Source organism: Onychostoma macrolepis, chromosome 25 (assembly GCF_012432095.1).
Source record: "Onychostoma macrolepis isolate SWU-2019 chromosome 25, ASM1243209v1, whole genome shotgun sequence".
In the NCBI taxonomy this organism is placed as follows: Eukaryota; Metazoa; Chordata; class Actinopteri; order Cypriniformes; family Cyprinidae; genus Onychostoma; species Onychostoma macrolepis.
The window spans coordinates 7,057,869-7,078,400 of NC_081179.1; the positions used below are offsets into that span (position 1 = coordinate 7,057,869).

The following is a 20,532-nucleotide window of genomic DNA, read 5'->3' on the forward strand; positions in this document are numbered from 1 at the left end:
TTATAATGTTACATTAATTTCTAAAGGAAACATTGAAGTTTTTCAGAGAACACTCATTTTAATTTCATTGTCAATAATTGTTCAATCATTCTAACTGTGCAATAATTTGAATTGCTTAATGAATATAATAAACGACAGACAAACAGGTTAAATTATTAATATCATTGCATGATGAATATTTTAATTATAAATGATTAACTTTTTTTTTTTTTTTTAATTTATTTAATTTTTTTATCTCCAGAATAAGTATTCAAGTACAAATTCAGTTACATCCACAGAACACTGTGACGACTGAAAACAATTCATATAATTCAAACATGGGTAAACATTCACAGCAACATAAACTAGTTATCAAACGGCAACTTTGTGTACAAAGCTCAATCTGGTTGTTTTTGGCTCTGCGAGATTTTTGACAAGTATTATTTTTCTATTAATACTTTCACTTCGTAAACACAATCAATTCTTTTTTATTATTTCCCTCTGATTTTACATTCATCTGGAAAGAGTTGATTTCCAAGCAGCCCTTAATTCACATACACACATTTAATGCACCAACGATTTGATCGTGAGCCACTACCAGTTCACATCACAATATTCATCTCATCGCTGCAACTATAATTATTTATATTCTCTTCTTTGCCTCCATTCAGTCTTCTGCCCTCTGCATGTATATCAAATTTTATTTAAAAGTGCTTTGAAAACATTTTCTACATTTCTTCTATACAATAATTTTTTTTTGTGCCAAATATTACTTCTGAAATATCAATTATGATACTTTCAATAGGTGTATTGATAAACTGATTTAGATGTCAGTAAGAAATCTTCAGCCAACAGATGTTCCCTTATACCTAATAAGGGAACGCATTAAACAGTCAAACCAGCAATATGCCTCTGTTTAACGCTCAGGCTACAAACAGAGCTTGGCGTTTGTTGTCAGTGTACCAGTCATAGCTTGTTTGCTACAATAAGACGATCATTTCTTGAAGTTGATGGTTGTGTGGTTTCAGGAGAAAGACGTGGTCAGGATGGCTTCATGCTGCTGATGGTGGAGGGTACCGATGCCCACGGCAGGAGCGGGTAATGCTGGTCTGCTGACTAATCTCAACTGAGGAAACAAATGATGAGCTCAACATCAATCATTTTGCAATAAATCAGTGTTAATTTGATGAATGTCATGATTTTAAGATAAGAGGCGATCAAGGCATTTGTTAAAGGGGTCATATGATGCGATTTCAAGTTTTCCTTTCTCTTTGGAGTGTTACAGGCTGTTCGTGCATAGATAAGATCCCTGAATTTGCAAAGACTAAAGTCTCAAAACCAAAGAGATATTCTTTATAAAAGTTAAGACTCGACCACGTCCCCCTACAACGCCTTGTTTAAACATGCCCCCACATGTCAACGTCACGGTGTGGGAAGATTTGCATAACACCGTGCAAACGTACATGCAAAGAAAGGCAGCGGAACTATTATTCTCGCTGTAGTGTTGTTACTGCCGCTGGTGCTGTGTCTTGGAGACGCTGTGTTTCATTGTGAAAGCGAAACTACTTTGTTTGGGCTTTCAAAAGAGGACACAACTAGAAATCAGTGGTTAAGTTGTGATTACAACACTGTTCCAGAACAGTTCAACCCAAATATTAGAGTGTGTGCAGCGCATTTTACGGAGGACTATTTCCTGAACCTGGGAGAGAGTAGCCTACAATGCCGGCTGTGCTCAAAGGCTGTTTCTATAAAGTGGGGCAATTCCAACGTCGCAAAGGACAGTCTGGCGCTTCTGATTCACAGCCTGTAACTACGTTTTCATATTTAAAAAATTTGCCACTGACGATTCAAACGCGAGTTTTGAGCTGTGTAGAGTAGCGCTTGTTGTTTGTCGTTTCTGCAATCACAAATGCAGACATGGTAATGTTTACGCAGCACGATGCAACGCAACGCGTAAAAAGACAGTATAAGTCATTATAATCAGTAATTATGTCCCCACTGGATGCAACAATTCCCTCGTTTATAATAGCTTTTATTGTTTTTGTGTCGTTGCACCGGGACATGGCATCACAATACGGTAAGGGGGCTTAATATTTCCGTCTCACGCTTGAGGTATTCGCGCTTTTCAGACCGATGAGCTTTGTAAAAATCGACGCAGGGCATAGAGGAGCAACAATAATGTACAGTATGTGGAAAATAATCTATAACAATTTTTTGAACCTTAAACCGCATAAACACATTACACCAAATACACAAAATAACGTTCTTTTTAGCAACGTCATATGACCCCTTTAAGAGGCCCTCTATTAGCGTGAAGTGGTGAACCTGACCTTGCAAGCTAACTGTTTTTCAAATCTCGGTGATACAAATGACCAGCAGCCCATGTTCTGTGGCTCCTCTTGACTCCAGATGAACTCTGTAATGGAAAAGAAAAATATATAATGTGATATAATATAATATAACATTAAATACATTTGTTTCCAATAGAGCTTGCTATTTGCATGTTCACAACTAGTAACACAACACTGTAATTGGAAATACACAGGGATGTAACAGTTCACAAAATTCACGGTTCATTTCGATACGACACAGTGGTGTCACGGTTCGGTTCGGTTCAGTACGGGAGTAATTGGTTACGTCGCAATGTTGGAAATATTTCTGTTTTAAACCATGAAGGGGAGCCAATGGATATCACACACAAGCAACGTGCAAACTTTGCGCAAGAGTTATGCCAGTGAACGCTTAATCTTAAGTCAATTCACTATGCAGAAAGTGAAAGTAAAAACGGAATGACGGAGTAGTAATGGAGCTTTTGACATCTGACGCATATTCTCTCAGAGACGACGACAGACGAATCTACTTCAACATATGCTGATAACGGTATATAGCTAATTGTTTTCATTTATTCCCTTAATATTTCTAATATTACATAGTGAAAAAAAAAATTGAGAAGAAACATATTTCGTGTTAAACAGGTTGTTTTTGAAAGTCGGTGTTTGAAATAAAAGCTTTTTATTTAATTGATGACTGCAGTGTTAATATTTTAATTGTAGGCCTATAATTCATTGTATAATAGACCTGTTTTAAAATACCCTTTTTTTTTTATTTAAACATTTTAATTGAGGAGCCTCATCTTTTGTTATCCTCACAGCATGTCAGTTATTTGGTAATTATTGCGGGGCAAATTAATTTAATTTAATTTAATAATAAAAGTAACTTCAACAATAAGAACAGGCCTAATAAAAAAATAAGAATGTAACAGGCCTACATTAATTGGAAATGCCAAATATCTTAATATTGCAATTTATGTTTTTGACAATATCTCTGGCAAAGATCATCGTCTTTCGATGCAACCCAGCAAGGGGAGGTTATCGCAGGGCCTTTCGCAGCGCGTGCCCTGCATGCCCGTCCGCTAATGTTACGCCACTGGAAGACAGCACGTTGCCTGTTACATCGTTTGGGATGCCTTGTTGAGTGCAGTGGTACTGAGAACATTACATTTCACACACTTTAAGCTCTTTTATTTTCCAAATGTAATAGGATTAGTCCAACGAATTGAATCGTTTGGTTTGTAATGCGTACTGAACTGAAAGCCTCATACCGAACGGTTCAATACGAATACGTGTATCGTTACACCCCTAAAAATAAATATAGAAAACTGTTCAAAGGTTTGGGTAAAAAAAGTCAGTATGATTTTTTTTACAAATAAATTAGTATTTTTATTTATCAAAGATGCATTAAATAGATCAAAAGTGATATTAAAAAGACATTTATAATGATTCAAAAGATTTTAATTTAAAATTAATGCTGTTCTTTTAATTTTCTATTCATCAAGAAAAACAATATATCACAGTTTGCGCAATAATATTAAGCAGCACAGCTGTTTTCAACATTGATAAAAAAAAATGTTTCCTGAGCACAAAATCAACATACTTCTAAAGGAATTAAGGGCTACTTAAAATTCAGCTTTGCTACTACACGAATAAATGACACGTTAAAATATATTGAAATTGAAAGAAAGAAAAAAAAAAAAAAAAGAGTTATTTTTAACCATTTAAAATAGATGTTAAATTAGCGTTTACTTCATTTTTGAAATACATCAAATAAATGCAGCCTTTGTGGGCATAAGATTCTTTCTTTTTTTTTTTTATATTACTGATGCCACACTTTTGAATGTTATTGTGCTTATAAACAAATATCAGGTAAAACTATTTTTATTATTAATCAGATTCAACTATTTTTAAATCATTCTATTTCATTAAATAAGGAAAAACACATATCATTTTGTATTTACTTTTTCATGGTGCTTTGCGTAGTGTGTAGTTCATGAACATTACAATTTTCAAAACACCTCTGCATTCGGAACACATTTACAGTTTCTTACAAAGGCCCCTCACAGAGCAACTGCCACTGAACCAAAGAAACACATGCTAATTAAGACAATGATTAGTCTGGTCCATGAATAAAAGATGTGTATATGAGCAACTCACCTTTGGCGTTTGTGTATTTATTTAGTTCCTGTTGTAAGGCTTCCGTGGGGAAAGGACACAGTTCCTCCACCCTGATCAACGCTGTGTTTTTTCCTGCCTCTGGTAACGTCTCTCTGTGTTTCAGCAAGGCATAGTAATGTTTACCTGAGCAAAACAGAATCCGCTGCACACTGCAAGACAAGAGTAAAAGATGTGGTTTTTTTTGGAAAGAAAATAATTTTATTCAGCAAGGATGCATTAAAATAATTTAAAGTGAAAGCAAATACGTTTATATTCTTACAAAATATTTCTATTTTATATAAATGCTGTTTTATTATTAACTGTTTTCAACATTGATAATAATAAGAAATGTTTCTTGAGCAGCAAATTAGAATGATTTCTGAAGGATCGTGACTTGAGTAATGATGCTGAAAATTCAGCTTTGCATCACAGAAATAAATTATATTTTAAAATATATTCAAATAGAAAACCGTTATTTTAACATTCACGATATCACTGTTTTACTGTATTTTTCATCAAATAAATGGCCAGCATAAGACACTTCTTTCAAAAACGTGTTTTAAAAAAAGTGACTGAATAAAGATACCTTGCAGGGTTTACAGAAGTATCACCAATGACAGGCTTAAAGGAAGTTCCTGGTCCCATATCAGCCAAGCTTGACACCGCCCCCTAGTGCAAAAACGAGGTGAATATTCTTTATACAACAACAACAACCATCATATAAATGATATTCATATCTATAAACGCACAGAAAAGCGCAGCAGAGTCTTAGGAGAGGCCATGATCAGCGGCTTCCTGAAGTTTCTAATCATTTGTCTCCGCAAAAGGTGGAAGTATTGAGCTGGTAGGGTAGGATTGACCACTCCCATGTTCACCATGTCACCGTCCACACCTTCCTCTTTACTGTCACAGAGCTGCAGGAGTGTAATTATGCAATTATAAAGATTATCAGTGCCGTTGGAAGATTTAGTTTGTACATTTCCTGTAAGAGAGCATGCATTAACTCGCCTGTAAGAAGCGCTCGATTCGGCAAGACGAATGCTCTGGTCCGGCTCCATCATATCCGTGTGGCAGTAAGATGACCAGTCCACTCTGCAGAAGCCATTTCGCCTCACCTTAATAAGTTTTGCCACAAAACAGGATTCAGGCTCTAAAGATGTATTTAACCATTTGACCATAGATTGTGCAAATTATACTGTGATCCTTAGCATTTCATTGCATATTTTGTTTACCTCCAGAGAGGAAAGTGTCAAATATTATCTGGGCACCGTTGAAGAAATCTCCAAACTGAGCCTCCCAGATGGGCAGCAGTCTAGGCTGAGCAATGCTCATTCCATACTCAAACCCCAGAACAGCTTCCTCAGAAAGAGCACTGTTGCACACCTGCGGGGACACACACACACACAAACAAAACATAATTATACGCAGTAAAATGTGCTGGCTTAAAGAATCGAAACCGCAAACCACCCAGCTCAGGAATGAAGAGCAGTTGGTGTATTGAGTTACAGTACGAAGCTATCACATTCCATTCCATCAACCAAACAGCATAATCTAAAATTTAATGTTAGTTTGCAGTACACTGTGCATGTTGTGTCTGGTTTGGCTCAGCTCACCTCCAAGTGGCCTTTCTGTTCAGAGTTGATGTGATTGAGGGGGATGTACATGTCGTTGGTTTCCTGACACACAACCATAGCGTGACGCTGACTGAACGTACCTCGGCCAACATCCTGACCACTGATACGGATATTAAATCCTGCAATAAATACATATAAAATAGTTTTTTAAAACTTTTTGATGTTAACATTTTCATGTACACTGACGATCAAAAGTTCGTCAGTGTACGAACTTTATGGAAAAAGGATGTTTTTTCTGAAAGACATCATTCCACATTGATGCATTAAATGGATAAAAGTGACTTTTACATTCTTATAAAAGAGTTCCACTTCAAATAAATGCTGTTCTTTTGAACGTTTTATTCATCCACCAAAATATTAAGCTGTTTTTAACACTGATAATGATAAGAAATGTTTCTTAAGCATATTAGAATGATTTCTGGAGGGTCATGTGACACTGAAGACTGGAATAATGATGCTGAAAATTCAGCTTTGCAATAATATTTCAGAATATTATACATATTTGATCAAATAAATACAGCCTTGGTTCACATAAGATACATTTTTAAACCAACCACAAACTTTTGAACATTAGTGTATAATTCATTTAAAGTTTAAAAAGGTAGAAACAGTACATTTCCAAAAATTATTGACTTTTATATTATCATTAATCTCAAGCCAAAAGAAATTATTAAAATATTATCTGGAAAATATTTAGTTTGTATTAAGCTGACAAAGAATCCTTTCTATTAGAGTACAGTTAAATAAATGAATGAACTCTATAACTCTTATAAATTCTAAACTTATAAAAATGCATTATTTTTCACAATAAATATCGTCCAAAATTGTCTTAAAATAACCAGTGAACAACCTAAAGGTAACAATGATTAGGGGAAAATCTATATTCAGATACACTGAAAGCATTCTTTTAATATTAATTTTAACAGTGCAAGGAAGGAGAGAAGAACAATTTACCCTGGCACAGCATTGAGCCAAACGCCAGGGCTTCTGCAGTGGACCAGTCCAATTTTGTGCCATCTTCCAGTTTCTGCAGCCGTGCCTGTGACAAATTAAGACATTTTTTTAGGTTTGTTCAAATCAACTGGACTGCATCAATTCTTTACTGAGAAACCTCATTCTGAAGAGCAATTCACAGACATTATCAGTGATGGCTGTATATATATCGTTACAGATGTTCCTACTGTTACACAATACATGCATAACAGTTAAACCTCTCAACTGTCATGTTTTTTTTTTTTTTTTTACAAAATGCCATAAAACAGCACAAAATGAGGGCAAAGATCAAGCGAGATGTTCTTTCAATACCTGCACGTGTGTCTTTCTCAGGTGACTGTGCAATTGAATCTCCTCAGGTATGTCCACTGATTTGGCTCCTACGAACTGCAGCAGGGGCAGCGCTACGCCTGTGTCCCAGAACGAGACTCTGTTCTGGGGCTCCACCAGGTCTCCCCAGCGCCCCTGGAGGTTGGTGGGTGGAGGGCTGTAGAGGGTCATGTTGTTCAGCCGGTCGTTGAGCATAGCGTAGTAGGTGGTCTTGATCTGACCACGCTCTTCCTCTGTCATCAGACTCTCAGAGATGAGCTGGTCAGCATATGAATCAGGGATACTTTTTCTCGACCTAGAATGGCAATGAAAAGAGGAAAATTCAATGAATTTGGGAAAAAAAAAAAAACTTGAACTTCCAAAACCGTGATTGGTAGAGGTACCCACCGAATAATTTTATACATTGTGGGGTTTGTGAAAAAGGGCTCGTCCAGCTCATTGTGCCCCCACTGGCGGTAACAAAGCAGGTCTACAATAACGTCTTTTCTGAAACGTCGCTGGTATTCCACGGCCAGTCGGGTCGCCCTGAGGACCTCCTCAGCGTCATCGCCATTCACATGGATTATTGCACATCCCACCATTTTACCTGAACAGAAACAAACAGAATTTCAAAAATGTTATTTTACTTCAGCTAGTTTCCAAGTAAACATTTCTAATTTTTATTTAGTTTAATTTGATGTACTAAAATAACTGAAAATAAAAACTATATAGAAATTTAAAAATAAACAAGAAAAAAAAAAAGAAAAAAGGCAAAAACATAACATTTTTAACTAAAACTAAAATGAAAACAAAATATAAAAACTATTAAAATATAAAACATTAAAATATATAAATAAAATTAAAAAAATTTACTAAAAATTCCTATATTAATAAGTATATTCAATGATCTCAATGATACTAAAATAACACTGGTGCAGAAATTCAGGTTAAAATCATGTGATCAGTTAAAAACAAAAAAAAGAAAGCCTGTTTTTTTTAACCCATTCAATATGACCATACATAAAATAATATTTTATTATTTAAATTATAAATAATAACAACAACATATATAAATTGTTTGTTTGTTTAACACCATTTACTAATTTAATTTCTGTGGCTATTTTCATGGCAATATTACGGCTGAATTATATCATGTTTTTACAATTTATACAATGCATATAAATAAAATAAAAAATATATATAATAAATTTATTTTATTAAATTAAAAAATATATAATTATTGCAATAATACTACTGTATTTTCATAAACTATCATTATTATTAATCATAATAATTTTATTTTAACAACAATAAAATTACAATACTAATATTACCGGCTGTCTTAATTTATTTGCTTTTAAAATGACCATTCAAGGTGCGGTCACATTTTCCATTGTTGGGCGAATTTATATTATAATATTAGCACAATATAATTTCCTATTATTAGGATTGCAAAATGTGATTGAAATGTAACCTGCACAATTATTTCAGTTATCTCAAATAATTGGATTCAGTTTAAATAACCGCAACGAGACAATTAAGAAACAACCACGACAGGCCAATCTTAGGTCATACATCTCAGGTTGGAAAATATGGAAATCTATATACAGTGAAAAGGAAGGAAGGAAGGAATGAATGAATCAGTCACACCTCTGACAAATACATACCAACATCACTACAGTACAGAGATGATCGGCCCCTCTCTGAGGGAGTGGTGTAGCCCACTTGATTGTTCACGATGAGGTGGATGCTTCCACCTACTCTAAAATGGGGGAGATTTGCCAGGGTGAAGGTCTCCGTTACTATGCCTTGGCCTGAAAACGAAGCATCACCATGAACCTGTACATAACAGATAAAGAACTGTTATGATATAACGTTACCACAACTACTACTATATATTATTATATTAGCATGGTGTATAATATTATAGCTAGTGAATTTACTAATCCGGAAACTAAAACAGACATCCTAAAACTGGTTAAAACATCTCAGTTCAGGACCTGCAGGCAGATGACTTTGTCTCCTGGTCGTGAATGAGGGTCAGTGGAGTAATCGCCATCCTGTTTGACTTGCTGACGGCCACGAGTCTTTCCTTGCGTCACGGGGTTGATGGCCTCTAGGTGGGAGGGGTTAGGCAGCATAGTGACATGGAGAGGGTGTCCCGCCCCAAAGTCCAGCTCCACCGTGGAGGTTAAATGAGACAGCACGTCTCCAATAGAGGGAGAGTTCTCAGGAAACTCACTGAGACCCCTCATCTTACGGAACATGAGCTGAGAGCGAGAAATGATGAAGTATTTGGTTCGTCAAAAGTTTAATAATGGCTGCTGGCAATGACTCAATTATAATGTTCTCCAAAAACTTGCCGTTACAAAATAAACCGGCATTTCTTGGAGAATGAGTCATTCACGTAGAATGAGGAGGTGGAACATTGTGACTCAGAGGATTGGATGTTAAGAAGAAACAATGAGTGAGGAATTAAACCACGATGGCATTAACATTGACTGACAAGGACGAAAAACAAGGAATCGATTCCAAACCGAAGATGTGCATGCAAACACAATTTTAAGAAAAAAAAAAAAAATCACAAAAATGTCAATTCTGTTATCATTTACTCCCCCTCATGTCGTTCCAAACCTCTAGGACTTTCTTTATATCATAAAAGAAGATATTTTGAGAAATATCTCAAGAGTTTTTTTGTCCATATAATGGAAGTCAATAGTAACCAAAACTGTTTGGCTACCAAATATCTTCAAGGGGTGGTTGATTGCAATTTCACTTTTTTAATGTTAGTTAGTGTGTAATGTTGCTGTTTGAGCATAAACAATATCTGCAAAGTTGCAGCGCTGAAAGTTCAATGCAAACAGAGATATCGTCTTTTAAAATTCTGGAAGTTTAATGCCTACAAAAACGGCTGGTAAGGGACTACAACGAACTACTTCCCGGGTCTGATACGTCACGGACCCAGATGAACCCCACCCTCGGGAACATGTAAGGAAGGGGGCGAGGCCATGCTGTGCTGCTTTAGAGAAGAGGAAGAGAAAACTAGGGGTGCACGAGAAAATCTATTCATATATGAATCGCGATTCTGTCTTCTAACGATTCTAATGGATTCACAAGTTTCAAAATCAATGTTCTAAAACAGCGGTTCTCAATCCTGTTCCTTGCGTCGCCCTGCTCTGCATCTCTCCATCTCTCTCTCTCATTCAGATCAGCTCCAACAAACTGTTCCAATTATACATTTTCACATAGCAATGAGAAGCGTTATACATGGACGCGTGTGCGGTTGCCATACTATATTAAAGCTTTAATCAGAATAAAACCGTATATTAAAAGCTAACATAAGCAGTAGCATAATAACAGCGTATCTAAAAGTATGAGACAACAAACAAACAAACATACCATTAAGAGCCGTGCTTGCACAGGTTCTGCGCGATCCTCTTCACTAATATCCTCTGCGTCTCAATCGGGCTCAAATTGATAAGCAATATAGACGACGTCATTGTTTACAATACAACTGGAGCACATGCAGTTGAGCTGAGGGGCGGGACATTTAGATGCACGCTCGGCGGTTTAGCGAATCACAACACACTGAGCCAGCTAACCAATCAGAGCACATCACATATTTCTGAGGGAGGGGCTTCATAAAAACAGGAAATAATCGAGGCGTTTGTCAGAGAAGGGACAGAGCGGTGTGGAATAAAGGTAAATTATATGAAAAATAATGCATTTAAAAAAAAACGAAGCATGAACACAATGTTAGACTGCACCCCATAAACACAATCAAGCCTAGAAAAAAAAAAACAGTCAACCACCCCTTTCAAAATATCTTCTTTTATGTTCCACAGAAGAAAGAAATTCGTACAGGTTTGGAACAAAATGAGGGCAAGTAAATAATGAGAGAATTTACCTTTTGTGTGAACTATCGCTTTAAGAGTCATCACATACAACAAAATAAGATCAGTAGCAAAAATGTTACATTGCATTAATATAGTATGTTTCCATTACAAACATAAGTTTACCAGCATAACATTTACATGAATTTTAAATTGATATGTGCCACTGAGTAATTATTGTGACTTCATTAGTGTAGAATTTATTTATTTTGTACATATTTCAGAAACAGTTTTACTTTAGTTTTTTTTAGCAATTCCTCTTTTTGTTTATACTGTTGTACATGTTGATCTGTTTATTTTTTATTTTTATGCATTGTTTTTTGTCTTAAAGGGATAGTTCACCCAAAAAAATGTTTAACCTTTTTTTCCCATGCTATTTAAGCAGACAGTACAGTATAGAATGACAGGGAAGCGTGGGTAGAGAGTTGGCAACAGGATTGGCTCAAGTTAGAGGTCTGCATTCCCGCGGCTGTCCGGGAACCGCGGGACCCGATCAGATTTCTTGCAACGCGGGATTAAATTAACGAATAAAACGCGGTTGCGGTCGGTAACTCTGGTGCAATTTGAACGGGAGCGGGCGGTCTAACAATATCCCGTTCCCGACGTCTTTTCAGAACAGCATATCTGTGCTTTATTCAAGCACTGGTACAGCCTGCACTGGACTGTTATGCAGGCATGAAACAGTGTTTAGTTTTATTTGCGAGTGTCTGTGCGCAGCATACACATAAGGATGCTCAGAGCAGGCTGTAGCCTACCAGTGAATATAGCCTACGGCCTGCAGACAGAACAGGCAGGTTGTCCATGAGTGACAGAGCAGAATAAAGATGGAGCAAAATGTGGATGCGCTGTCCTTGAAGAACGCTCAACTCGGTTTTGTTTATATTTTGCTTAGCCTATAATTTTAAATGACAGATGTCGAATTTATTTATTTATTTATTTTTCTTCCGCGACACTTTTCCTAGGCTACTGTGTTTACAGCAAGATGTTAAACGAATTTAGTATTTTGAGTTCACGAATAAAATTATAATAGGCCATTTTTGTACAACCTACATCTTTTTTTTTTTCTCTGGGACACTTGTTCCTATATTGTGTTGTAAAGGTTAAACAAACTGTATCCTGACAAGACGAATAAAAATAAGGAATACAATTTTTGTACATTTTTATTTTCTCTGTGACACTTTTTTTTCCTACTGTGTTGGCAGCAAAATGTTAAACGAATTTCGTGTCTTAAGACACAAAATTCGTTTAAAATTTTGCTGTCAATAAAAGACTCTTGAGGAAATGAATAAAATAACAAATACAGTTTTGTGCAGACTACACTTTTATTTGTTAGCCTATCTGTCTTTCTTTCAGTAGAGGAAATTTAAATGTGCGATTCTGGAAACGAGATCTAAATTTAGCGGGAACGGTCGGGTCGGGAAGAAAATTATTCAAAGCGGACAGCGGGTGAACAAAGAGTAAATATATCGCGGGAGCGGGCGGGTGCGGGATATAACCTCGCGGGAGCGGGACTTAAAAAACAGTCCCGCGCAGACCTCTAGCTCAAGTCGCCCGAGACACAATTGCATTAAATGGCATTGTGCTGACCACTAGACTTTCAGCTAGGGCTGGGCGATATGCATGCGCATCTCGTCAGTAAAGCCGGTTCCTGATTAGCGGTAAATCTCCATCACCTGTTTTCAAATGGAGCGGCATTTAATACACAAAGCCATAGATCACTGACAAGCTACGCAATATCGCATTCATTATCACAGATGAATCGATAATGAACGCAATATTGCCTAGCTTGTAAGTGAACTACGGCTCTGTGTATTAAATGCCGCTCCATTTGAAAACAGGTGATGGAGATTTACCACTAATCAAGGAACCGGCTTTACTGACGAGATGAGAATGCATATTGCATGCGATATATCACCCAGCCCTACTTTCAGCATCAAAAAATGAAATTGTCATGAATTACTCACCCTCATGTCGTTCCAAACCCATAAGACCTTCGTTCATCTTCTGAACACAAATTAAGATATTTCTGAAGAAATTCAAGAGTTTTTTGACCCTGCATAGGCAGCAACGCAACCGACACATTAAAGGTCCAGAAAGGTAGAAAGAATCGTTAAAATAGTCCAGGTGACATCAGTGGTTCAAACTTAATTTTATGATAATTTTATAAAAAAGATTATTTTTGTTTTCTTTGAGCACAAAAAGTATTGTCGTAGCTTCATAGAATTATGGTTGAACCACTGATGTCACATGGACTATTTTAACAACGTCCAAACTACTTTTCTGGGCCTTGAACGTGGTAGTTGCATGCGTTGCTGTCTATGCAGGGTCAGAAAGCTCTCGGATTTCATCAAAAATATCGTAATTTTTCCAAAGATGAACGAAGGTCTTACAGGTTTGGAACGACAAGAGGGTGAGTAATTAATGACAGAATTTTCATTTTATGGGTGAACTATACCTTTGACTAAAGCACCATTAAATGCTACCTTTAGTACATAAAAACACATTGTTTTAATATACTAAAACGGTTTATCTCCAGGAATACCCAAATTTTCAGTGTGTTCTCTATGTGTAGATTGTATATATATCTGACTTAATATGTTACAGCAGCAGGCTGTCTAGACATGCTTTAAACTGTAAGTTAATCCAGTCTAACCAGTTTGCATTCTATAGTATACAGAAAATATATAGCCAGAAGAAATAAATATCAACCTCTGGAGGGAACTGCAGTAGTCCGGTAAGCAGGTTGAGACGTCCGCGGTGAGGCATTCCCATGATCACGTCTGTCACTCCACTGTATGCCAAAGAGCGGAACAGCTCGTAGAAAAATCCCATCATGCTCTCTGCTCCCTCACCTCCATATCGTTTGACAGTAGCAAACTTGGTGGCTAAAAAGTGGTCAAATTCCTTTAAAAAGAGAACACAGGAGACATACATTTGCTGATGCCAGTGGAATCAAGAGTGTAATAGGGCTGCACGATATATCGCATGCGATATTTAATGCGCATCTTGTCAGTAAAGCCTGTTCTGTAATCAGCGGTAATTTCCATCACGTGCGTGATTTCACATAGAGCAGCATTTACTACACAGAACCGGCTTTACTGACAAGATGCGCATTAAATATCGCATGCAATATATCGTGCAGCCCTAGTGTGTAATGATTTACATGCTAGTCAAATTGTAACAGGCATCCTGAGGCATTCAAAATAAAAGTGACAAAATGCAAATGGTTCTGCTACCTGTGATTCAAGCATCAGTTTTGCCAGCTGTCTCCTTTCCTCTGGCGAAAACGCCTCTTTCTTGAGTTCCTCAAATCGGTCTGAAAACCATTCTCTTTCCTGCAAGCTCTGAAGCTGAGTGGTTTCCACTGAGATTCTCCCACAGTATGTTCTCTCCAGATAGGCCACCACTTCTTCAGAAGTCGCCTCGGCTTTCCCAAAATGCCGCAATCCTGCAATAAAGATAAGAAGAAATGTAAGGAACTAAAATGGGCCAAATTAAAGGAGTGTGATTTAAAAATATTCTGTGGCAAATACAACTCAACTTCAGAGGCATGCTGCCAGCATGGCACAGTGTTGTATTTAAATTGCCATATCATCATTATTTTAGGATATTGCATGGCAGATTCATAAGACATTATACTACTATCAGTTTAGAAAATACGACTTTAAAAAAATGACTAAACAATTTGAATATACAACACTATAAAATATTCTTTAAGTGCACTTGTGATAACTTAAAATTGTGTCAGAAAATAATTTTAACTAATCTCTTAGTTTAGACAAAAAGTGTATTTACAGTAATAGACTTACAATGAGAGTGTATGGGGCAAGAAATTGCACAAATAAAAACATTAAAATATTTTTTTTTTTCTAAAGTACAGCCACAACCACACATAAAAAAGCGCCATACATATTTAATAAATTACATTATACAGGTGCAACTCAATAAATTAGAATGTCGTGGAAAAGTTAAATTGTGAAACTCGTGTATTAAATAAATTCAATGCACACAGACTGAAGTAGTTTAAGTCTTTGGTTCTTTTAATTGTGATGATTTTGGCTCACATTTAACAAAAACCCACCAATTCACTCTCAACAAATTAGAATACTTCATAAGACCAATAACAAAAACATTTTTAGTGAATTGTTGGCCTTCTGGAAAGTATGTTCATTTACTGTATATGTACTCAATACTTGGTAGGGGCTCCTTTTGCTCTAATTACTGCCTCAATTCGTCGTGGCATGGAGGTGATCAGTTTGTGGCACTGCTGAGGTGGTATGGAAGCCCAGGTTTCTTTGACAGTGGCCTTCAGCTCATCTGCATTTGTGGTCTCTTGTTTCTCATTTTCCTCTTGACAATAACCCATAGATTCTCTATGGGGTTCAGGTCTGGTGAGTTTGCTGGCCAGTCAAGCACACCAACACCATGGTAATTTAACCAACTTTTGGTGCTTTTGTCAGTGTGGGCAGGTGCCAAATCCTGCTGGAAAATGGAATCAGCATCTTTAAAAAGCTGGTCAGCAGAAGGAAGCATGAAGTGCTCCAAAATTTCTTTGTAAACGGGTGCAGTGACTTTAAAAAAACACAATGGACCAACACCAGCAGATGACATTACACCCCAAATCATCACAGACTGCGGAAACTTAACACTGTACTTCAAGCAACTTGGGCTATGAGCTTCTCCAACCTTCCTCCAGACTCTAGGACCTTGGTTTCCAAATGAAATACAAAACTTGCTCTCATCTGAAAAGAGGACTTTGGACCACTGGGCAACAGTCCAGTTCTTCTTCTCCTTAGCCCAGGTAAGACGCCTCTGACGTTGTCTGTGGTTCAGGAGAGGACAACTGTAGCCAAATTCCTTGACACGTCTGTGTGTGGTGGCTCTTGATGCCTTGACCCCAGCCTCAGTCCATTCCTTGTGAAGTTCACCCAAATTCTTGAATCGATTTTGCTTGACAATCCTCATAAGGCCCTTCCTTCCACTCAACTTTCTGTTAACATGCTTGGATACAGCACTCTGTGAGCAGCCAGCTTCTTTGGCAATGAATGATTGTGGCTTACCCTCCTTGTGAAGGGTGTCAATGATTAATATTAATATATAATCACTACATTTGGGGCCAAATTGTCCATCCCTCTAAACTAGCAGCAAACACAGCAAACTTGCATTTTAAATTGCAGTTACATTTTTCATCTTAAGTAAATAAATAAATAAAATTACAATTAGATTTTTTTTAATTGATAAAAATAACTAAAATATATTAATAAAATAAATAAAAATAATAACATTACAATTAAAATAATTAACATTATTATAAAACAATAGGTGCGTTAATAAATACAAGAGTGCACATTTATGCATTTAAACCCTAATTCCTTTCCCCATATAGACTTACAAGTTAATGCCATTACTGTAAACCCATTTCTGCACAAAACTGAACATGTGGAAATTATTTCTTGTGCTAATCAACATCATGAAATATAGCCTAAGCCTTACATTTTCTACTAAACCTAAACCGTTCGCAGACTTTAACCGCCTTTGAACCCGGAACATACGTTTAGTAATACGTAAGAAGTGTTTTATGACCAACTTCAAAATTATGTAAGTTACCAGGAAACAAGCAGAAACTCACCAGTGGTGCTGAGGACTCCATGAACGGCTCCATTCAACAGGCCGATCTCCGGAACGCTGTCCAGCACAGGAGTTTGAGGCAGTAAGGGGTTAATTTTAGCCACTTTGTGCCCATGTGCTCGATAGGCCTCCACCAGTCTCGCCAGCCCGTGATCTGTTACATCAGACAACCAGCGAATGCGACTTGTAATACATTACCTCAGACCATATGTTACATAATTGCAGGTTTTGCTTTGCATCTCTAATGTTTTTGCAGGTTTACGAATGCATCGTTAAGAAGTAAGACGCTACCAAAGCGTATGTTATGAGTCTCTAAAGCATGAACATTATAATAATACAGACAATATAGCAGGTTACTGTTAAGTTATCAACCTTGGTTAAGCGAGGAGATCTGCGGAAGCCCAGCGTCTTTCTCTGGAATCTCTCTCGGTCTAAAACCATAGACTCCCCGCTGAGTGTGGTATAAACTCGCTAAAAACGGCCGTCTGGCACCGGAAGAACGGTGCAAAAGTCGATGTAGGTTAATAAGCATAACGCCCGCTGACATGGCGGAAATAAATAAAATAGACTCTGATAAAAGACGATAGAAAGTTTACCTACGAGCCACGCATTCTAGCGCGCCGCCATAATAAACGATAGCGGTGTCCGAGACCAGAATGAATCACTATCGTGAGTCGAATCTTCTTAATGAATCGGTTCGGTCTGAACGACTCATTCACGAAACGGATAGAATCCGAGTCAATAACTAACTGAGAGCGTTGACATTGACACCTTGTTTTCATAACACGAAAAGTCTGAATGTAACTCACGAAAAATTGTTCTTTTATCGGTTAAAGGTCACGCTAAAAGCAAAATTTAATCAGCAGATATATTTTTGTATTACACTGATTTCACTTCTTTTCATGCAAGTGACTTTACATCATTTGTTGCCTAATATACACGTTTGCTAAAACACTTATGATTTCACGCGTTGATTAGGCCTAGTTAGAATAAGCTGATTTTTGATTGTCATTAAGCAGTAGGCTATGTAAACGAACTCATGACTCGTTAAACCGCGAAACATCTGTAGACTTTCACCAACTTCTTAATCCGAAAACAGTGTAATAATGTTGCAGCACATAGTTCAATATTTAGGTTTTAAATATAAATGTGATTTATGAGGTAAATAATGGACACTTTAAATTCAATAAACAAACTTACAGATAGAGCATGCCGTGTTAGGAACCACGTGATGGCGTACATGGGTAAAAGAATAGATGAATCGATCTTTTGAACCGGTTGTTTGAAATGAACTGTTCAAAAGAACCGATTCGAGACAATGAATAGCACTGAGCATCACTAATGCACAGTGACAGGTGGGAGGTGATGATTTGCTCATCGCCTATTGGTTGGAATTGAGGCTTTGGTTTGTAAGAGGGTTTGGATAGGTCAACTGGTCTATGCCTGCTTAGAACATATGTAGTATTTAGCAAACTTCTAGACAAATATTTCTTTGTGAACTGAGAGGCGTTTCTAAGAAGTTGAGGATGCTTCCAGTATGACAAAGACAGTTTGTTTATTGGTGATATTGATTTAAAGACAACTGTACAGATATATAAAAACGTTGCTAGGCACTCTTGAAAGAGTGTCTATTGCGAAACTGTGTATTATGAAATTTATACCAGAACTTACAGTAGCATGAAGGATTTGTTACAAATACTGATTAACCAAAATAGCGGGAACATCTCCGAAAAATGCATTTATTGCTATTTTTTATTTTCAGGTTTACAGTTTGTATATCCCAGGAACATTCACCTCAAGGTCAGCAGACTGGTCACAGCATGTTACTTTTGGATAAGAGTTGACAATTTTTACCAAGTCAGCTGACAAGTTATTACAGATGCTCCCTTTTCAATATTCTCGTAAAATAGGCCACTCACTCACTGTCTTTTCTGTACAATGTCTGTAATCTCCTGGATGCATTAACAATTTAAAGGTTAAAGAAGACAATAAAGAGAGAGAGAGAGAGAGAGAGAGAGAGGGAGAAAATTACACACAGTAAGTAATAATTAAAACTGCATTAGTCATTTTGCATTAGCAATTAAAACATTGGGATGAGTGTTGTTTTATTTCTTTTATTCATTCATTCATTCATTCATAAGCAAATTTTGTTATAGAATCCAGTGGAACAATACAGAGTATGAAATCTTCACACTCCAACACATACAATAAATTATTATTATTATTATTTATTAATTAAAACACACACTCATACACAAATATGTAAATATATAAACATAATTATTGAATAAATAAAAAATTACATTAGGTTTTGTCTTATTTTTAATACCAATAATGCACATTCCTATAATATAACACAGTAATACTATACTTTTTATTTTCTTTTAGTGATTTTCTGCATATTTAAAAGCATCCTTTTCATTCTTTCAAGTCAAAAGTTTTTAATATAGTTTATTAGTTTTTTTAGTAATTATAATATAATTTGAATATTATAATGTATAGATATATACACATTTGTTCACCAGAGAAAGAAAGTTTAATATTTGTAATATGGTCTTAATGTAGGTTTTTTTTTTTTTGGAGGGTGAAAGTGACTATTAAAAGGACAATGTACACAATGTAAATTTTATTAAGAAGATGGTACGTGTTGACATGCTAACATTTATTTGCTTTCTTATTTTTATTTATTTCTTCTTCTTATTATTATTATTATTATTATTATTATTATCTTTATTTTTATTAGCATTATTAATTAATTTATTAATTTATTAATTATTATTATTTTATTTTTTTTTTTTACAATTTTTTAAACAGGCACAGTCTTCTTTGGAATGTAAAACTGGGCCTGGATAGTTATTAAATAAAAGTTATCTTGTTTTTATTTATTTATTTATTTATTTTATGTATCTATGTATTTATTTAGAACAAAATTTTTCAAATAATATTTGACATTTGGTGTTTCAATAATATTTCAAACACTTTGCTTCCACCTATAGGCAGACATAAGCATTGCCGGCTCTCACTGCTCAGAAATGGTATTACAAGTAGCACATAGAATTTTTTTTTGTAAATAATTACCTTTATCTCTAAACAGAAGGCACTTATATATTAGTCAGTTTAGATCTGTATCAAGATCTAAAATCTTTTTTAATGAAATTACTACAATTGCAATGGGCTGGTGTATCTGGTCCCCAAACAGCTTAAAGGTTCTCTATTGGAAAAAATAAAAGCTTTTCTCATTAATCTATGAATTCTGAGTTACCCATGAGGCACAGTGAGATTGCATGACTTCTCTGATATTTCATATGCATGTATTATTTCCCTCTTATAGGTCTGTGGATGGGAGGGAGCACACAAATATCCCCAAAATGCAACAAATCACCTCCTCCCTAGTCCAGCCTCCACGCGTACGCGGTCATGCACGCCTCCCAGGCAAATGTGCTCTGATTTTAGTTGTGCACCTCCTCCTCATCGCCACATTGTCCTTTAAAAATGGACCTGGAGCAGTTCACAAGCTGAGCTCCAGCATAAACGCAAGGTTACCTGGTGCTCGTACAAATAGGACGCAGTGTGCATGACAAGCTGTTTTAACATTTATTCCTTAAC

The 20,532-nt window shown here is 36.3% G+C and overlaps 1 protein-coding gene across 1 annotated transcript; it reads right to left on the bottom strand.

Annotated features, from left to right (window-relative positions):
* Nucleotides 1-147: 147 nt before the first annotated feature.
* On the bottom strand, nt 148-17,581 carry dhtkd1 (dehydrogenase E1 and transketolase domain containing 1). Its single transcript, XM_058766700.1, has 17 exons — nt 17,299-17,581; nt 16,928-17,080; nt 14,535-14,746; nt 14,008-14,202; nt 9,406-9,675; nt 9,073-9,244; nt 7,814-8,012; nt 7,409-7,721; nt 7,058-7,142; nt 6,083-6,222; nt 5,702-5,852; nt 5,478-5,584; nt 5,219-5,383; nt 5,056-5,138; nt 4,470-4,639; nt 2,310-2,395; nt 148-1,105 (listed from the first exon to the last, which is right to left on the bottom strand). The coding sequence occupies exons 1-17, from the start codon at nt 17,471-17,473 to the stop codon at nt 1,004-1,006; spliced, it is 2,778 nt and encodes a 925-aa protein (XP_058622683.1). The 5' UTR covers nt 17,474-17,581; the 3' UTR covers nt 148-1,003.
* Nucleotides 17,582-20,532: the final 2,951 nt, after the last annotated feature.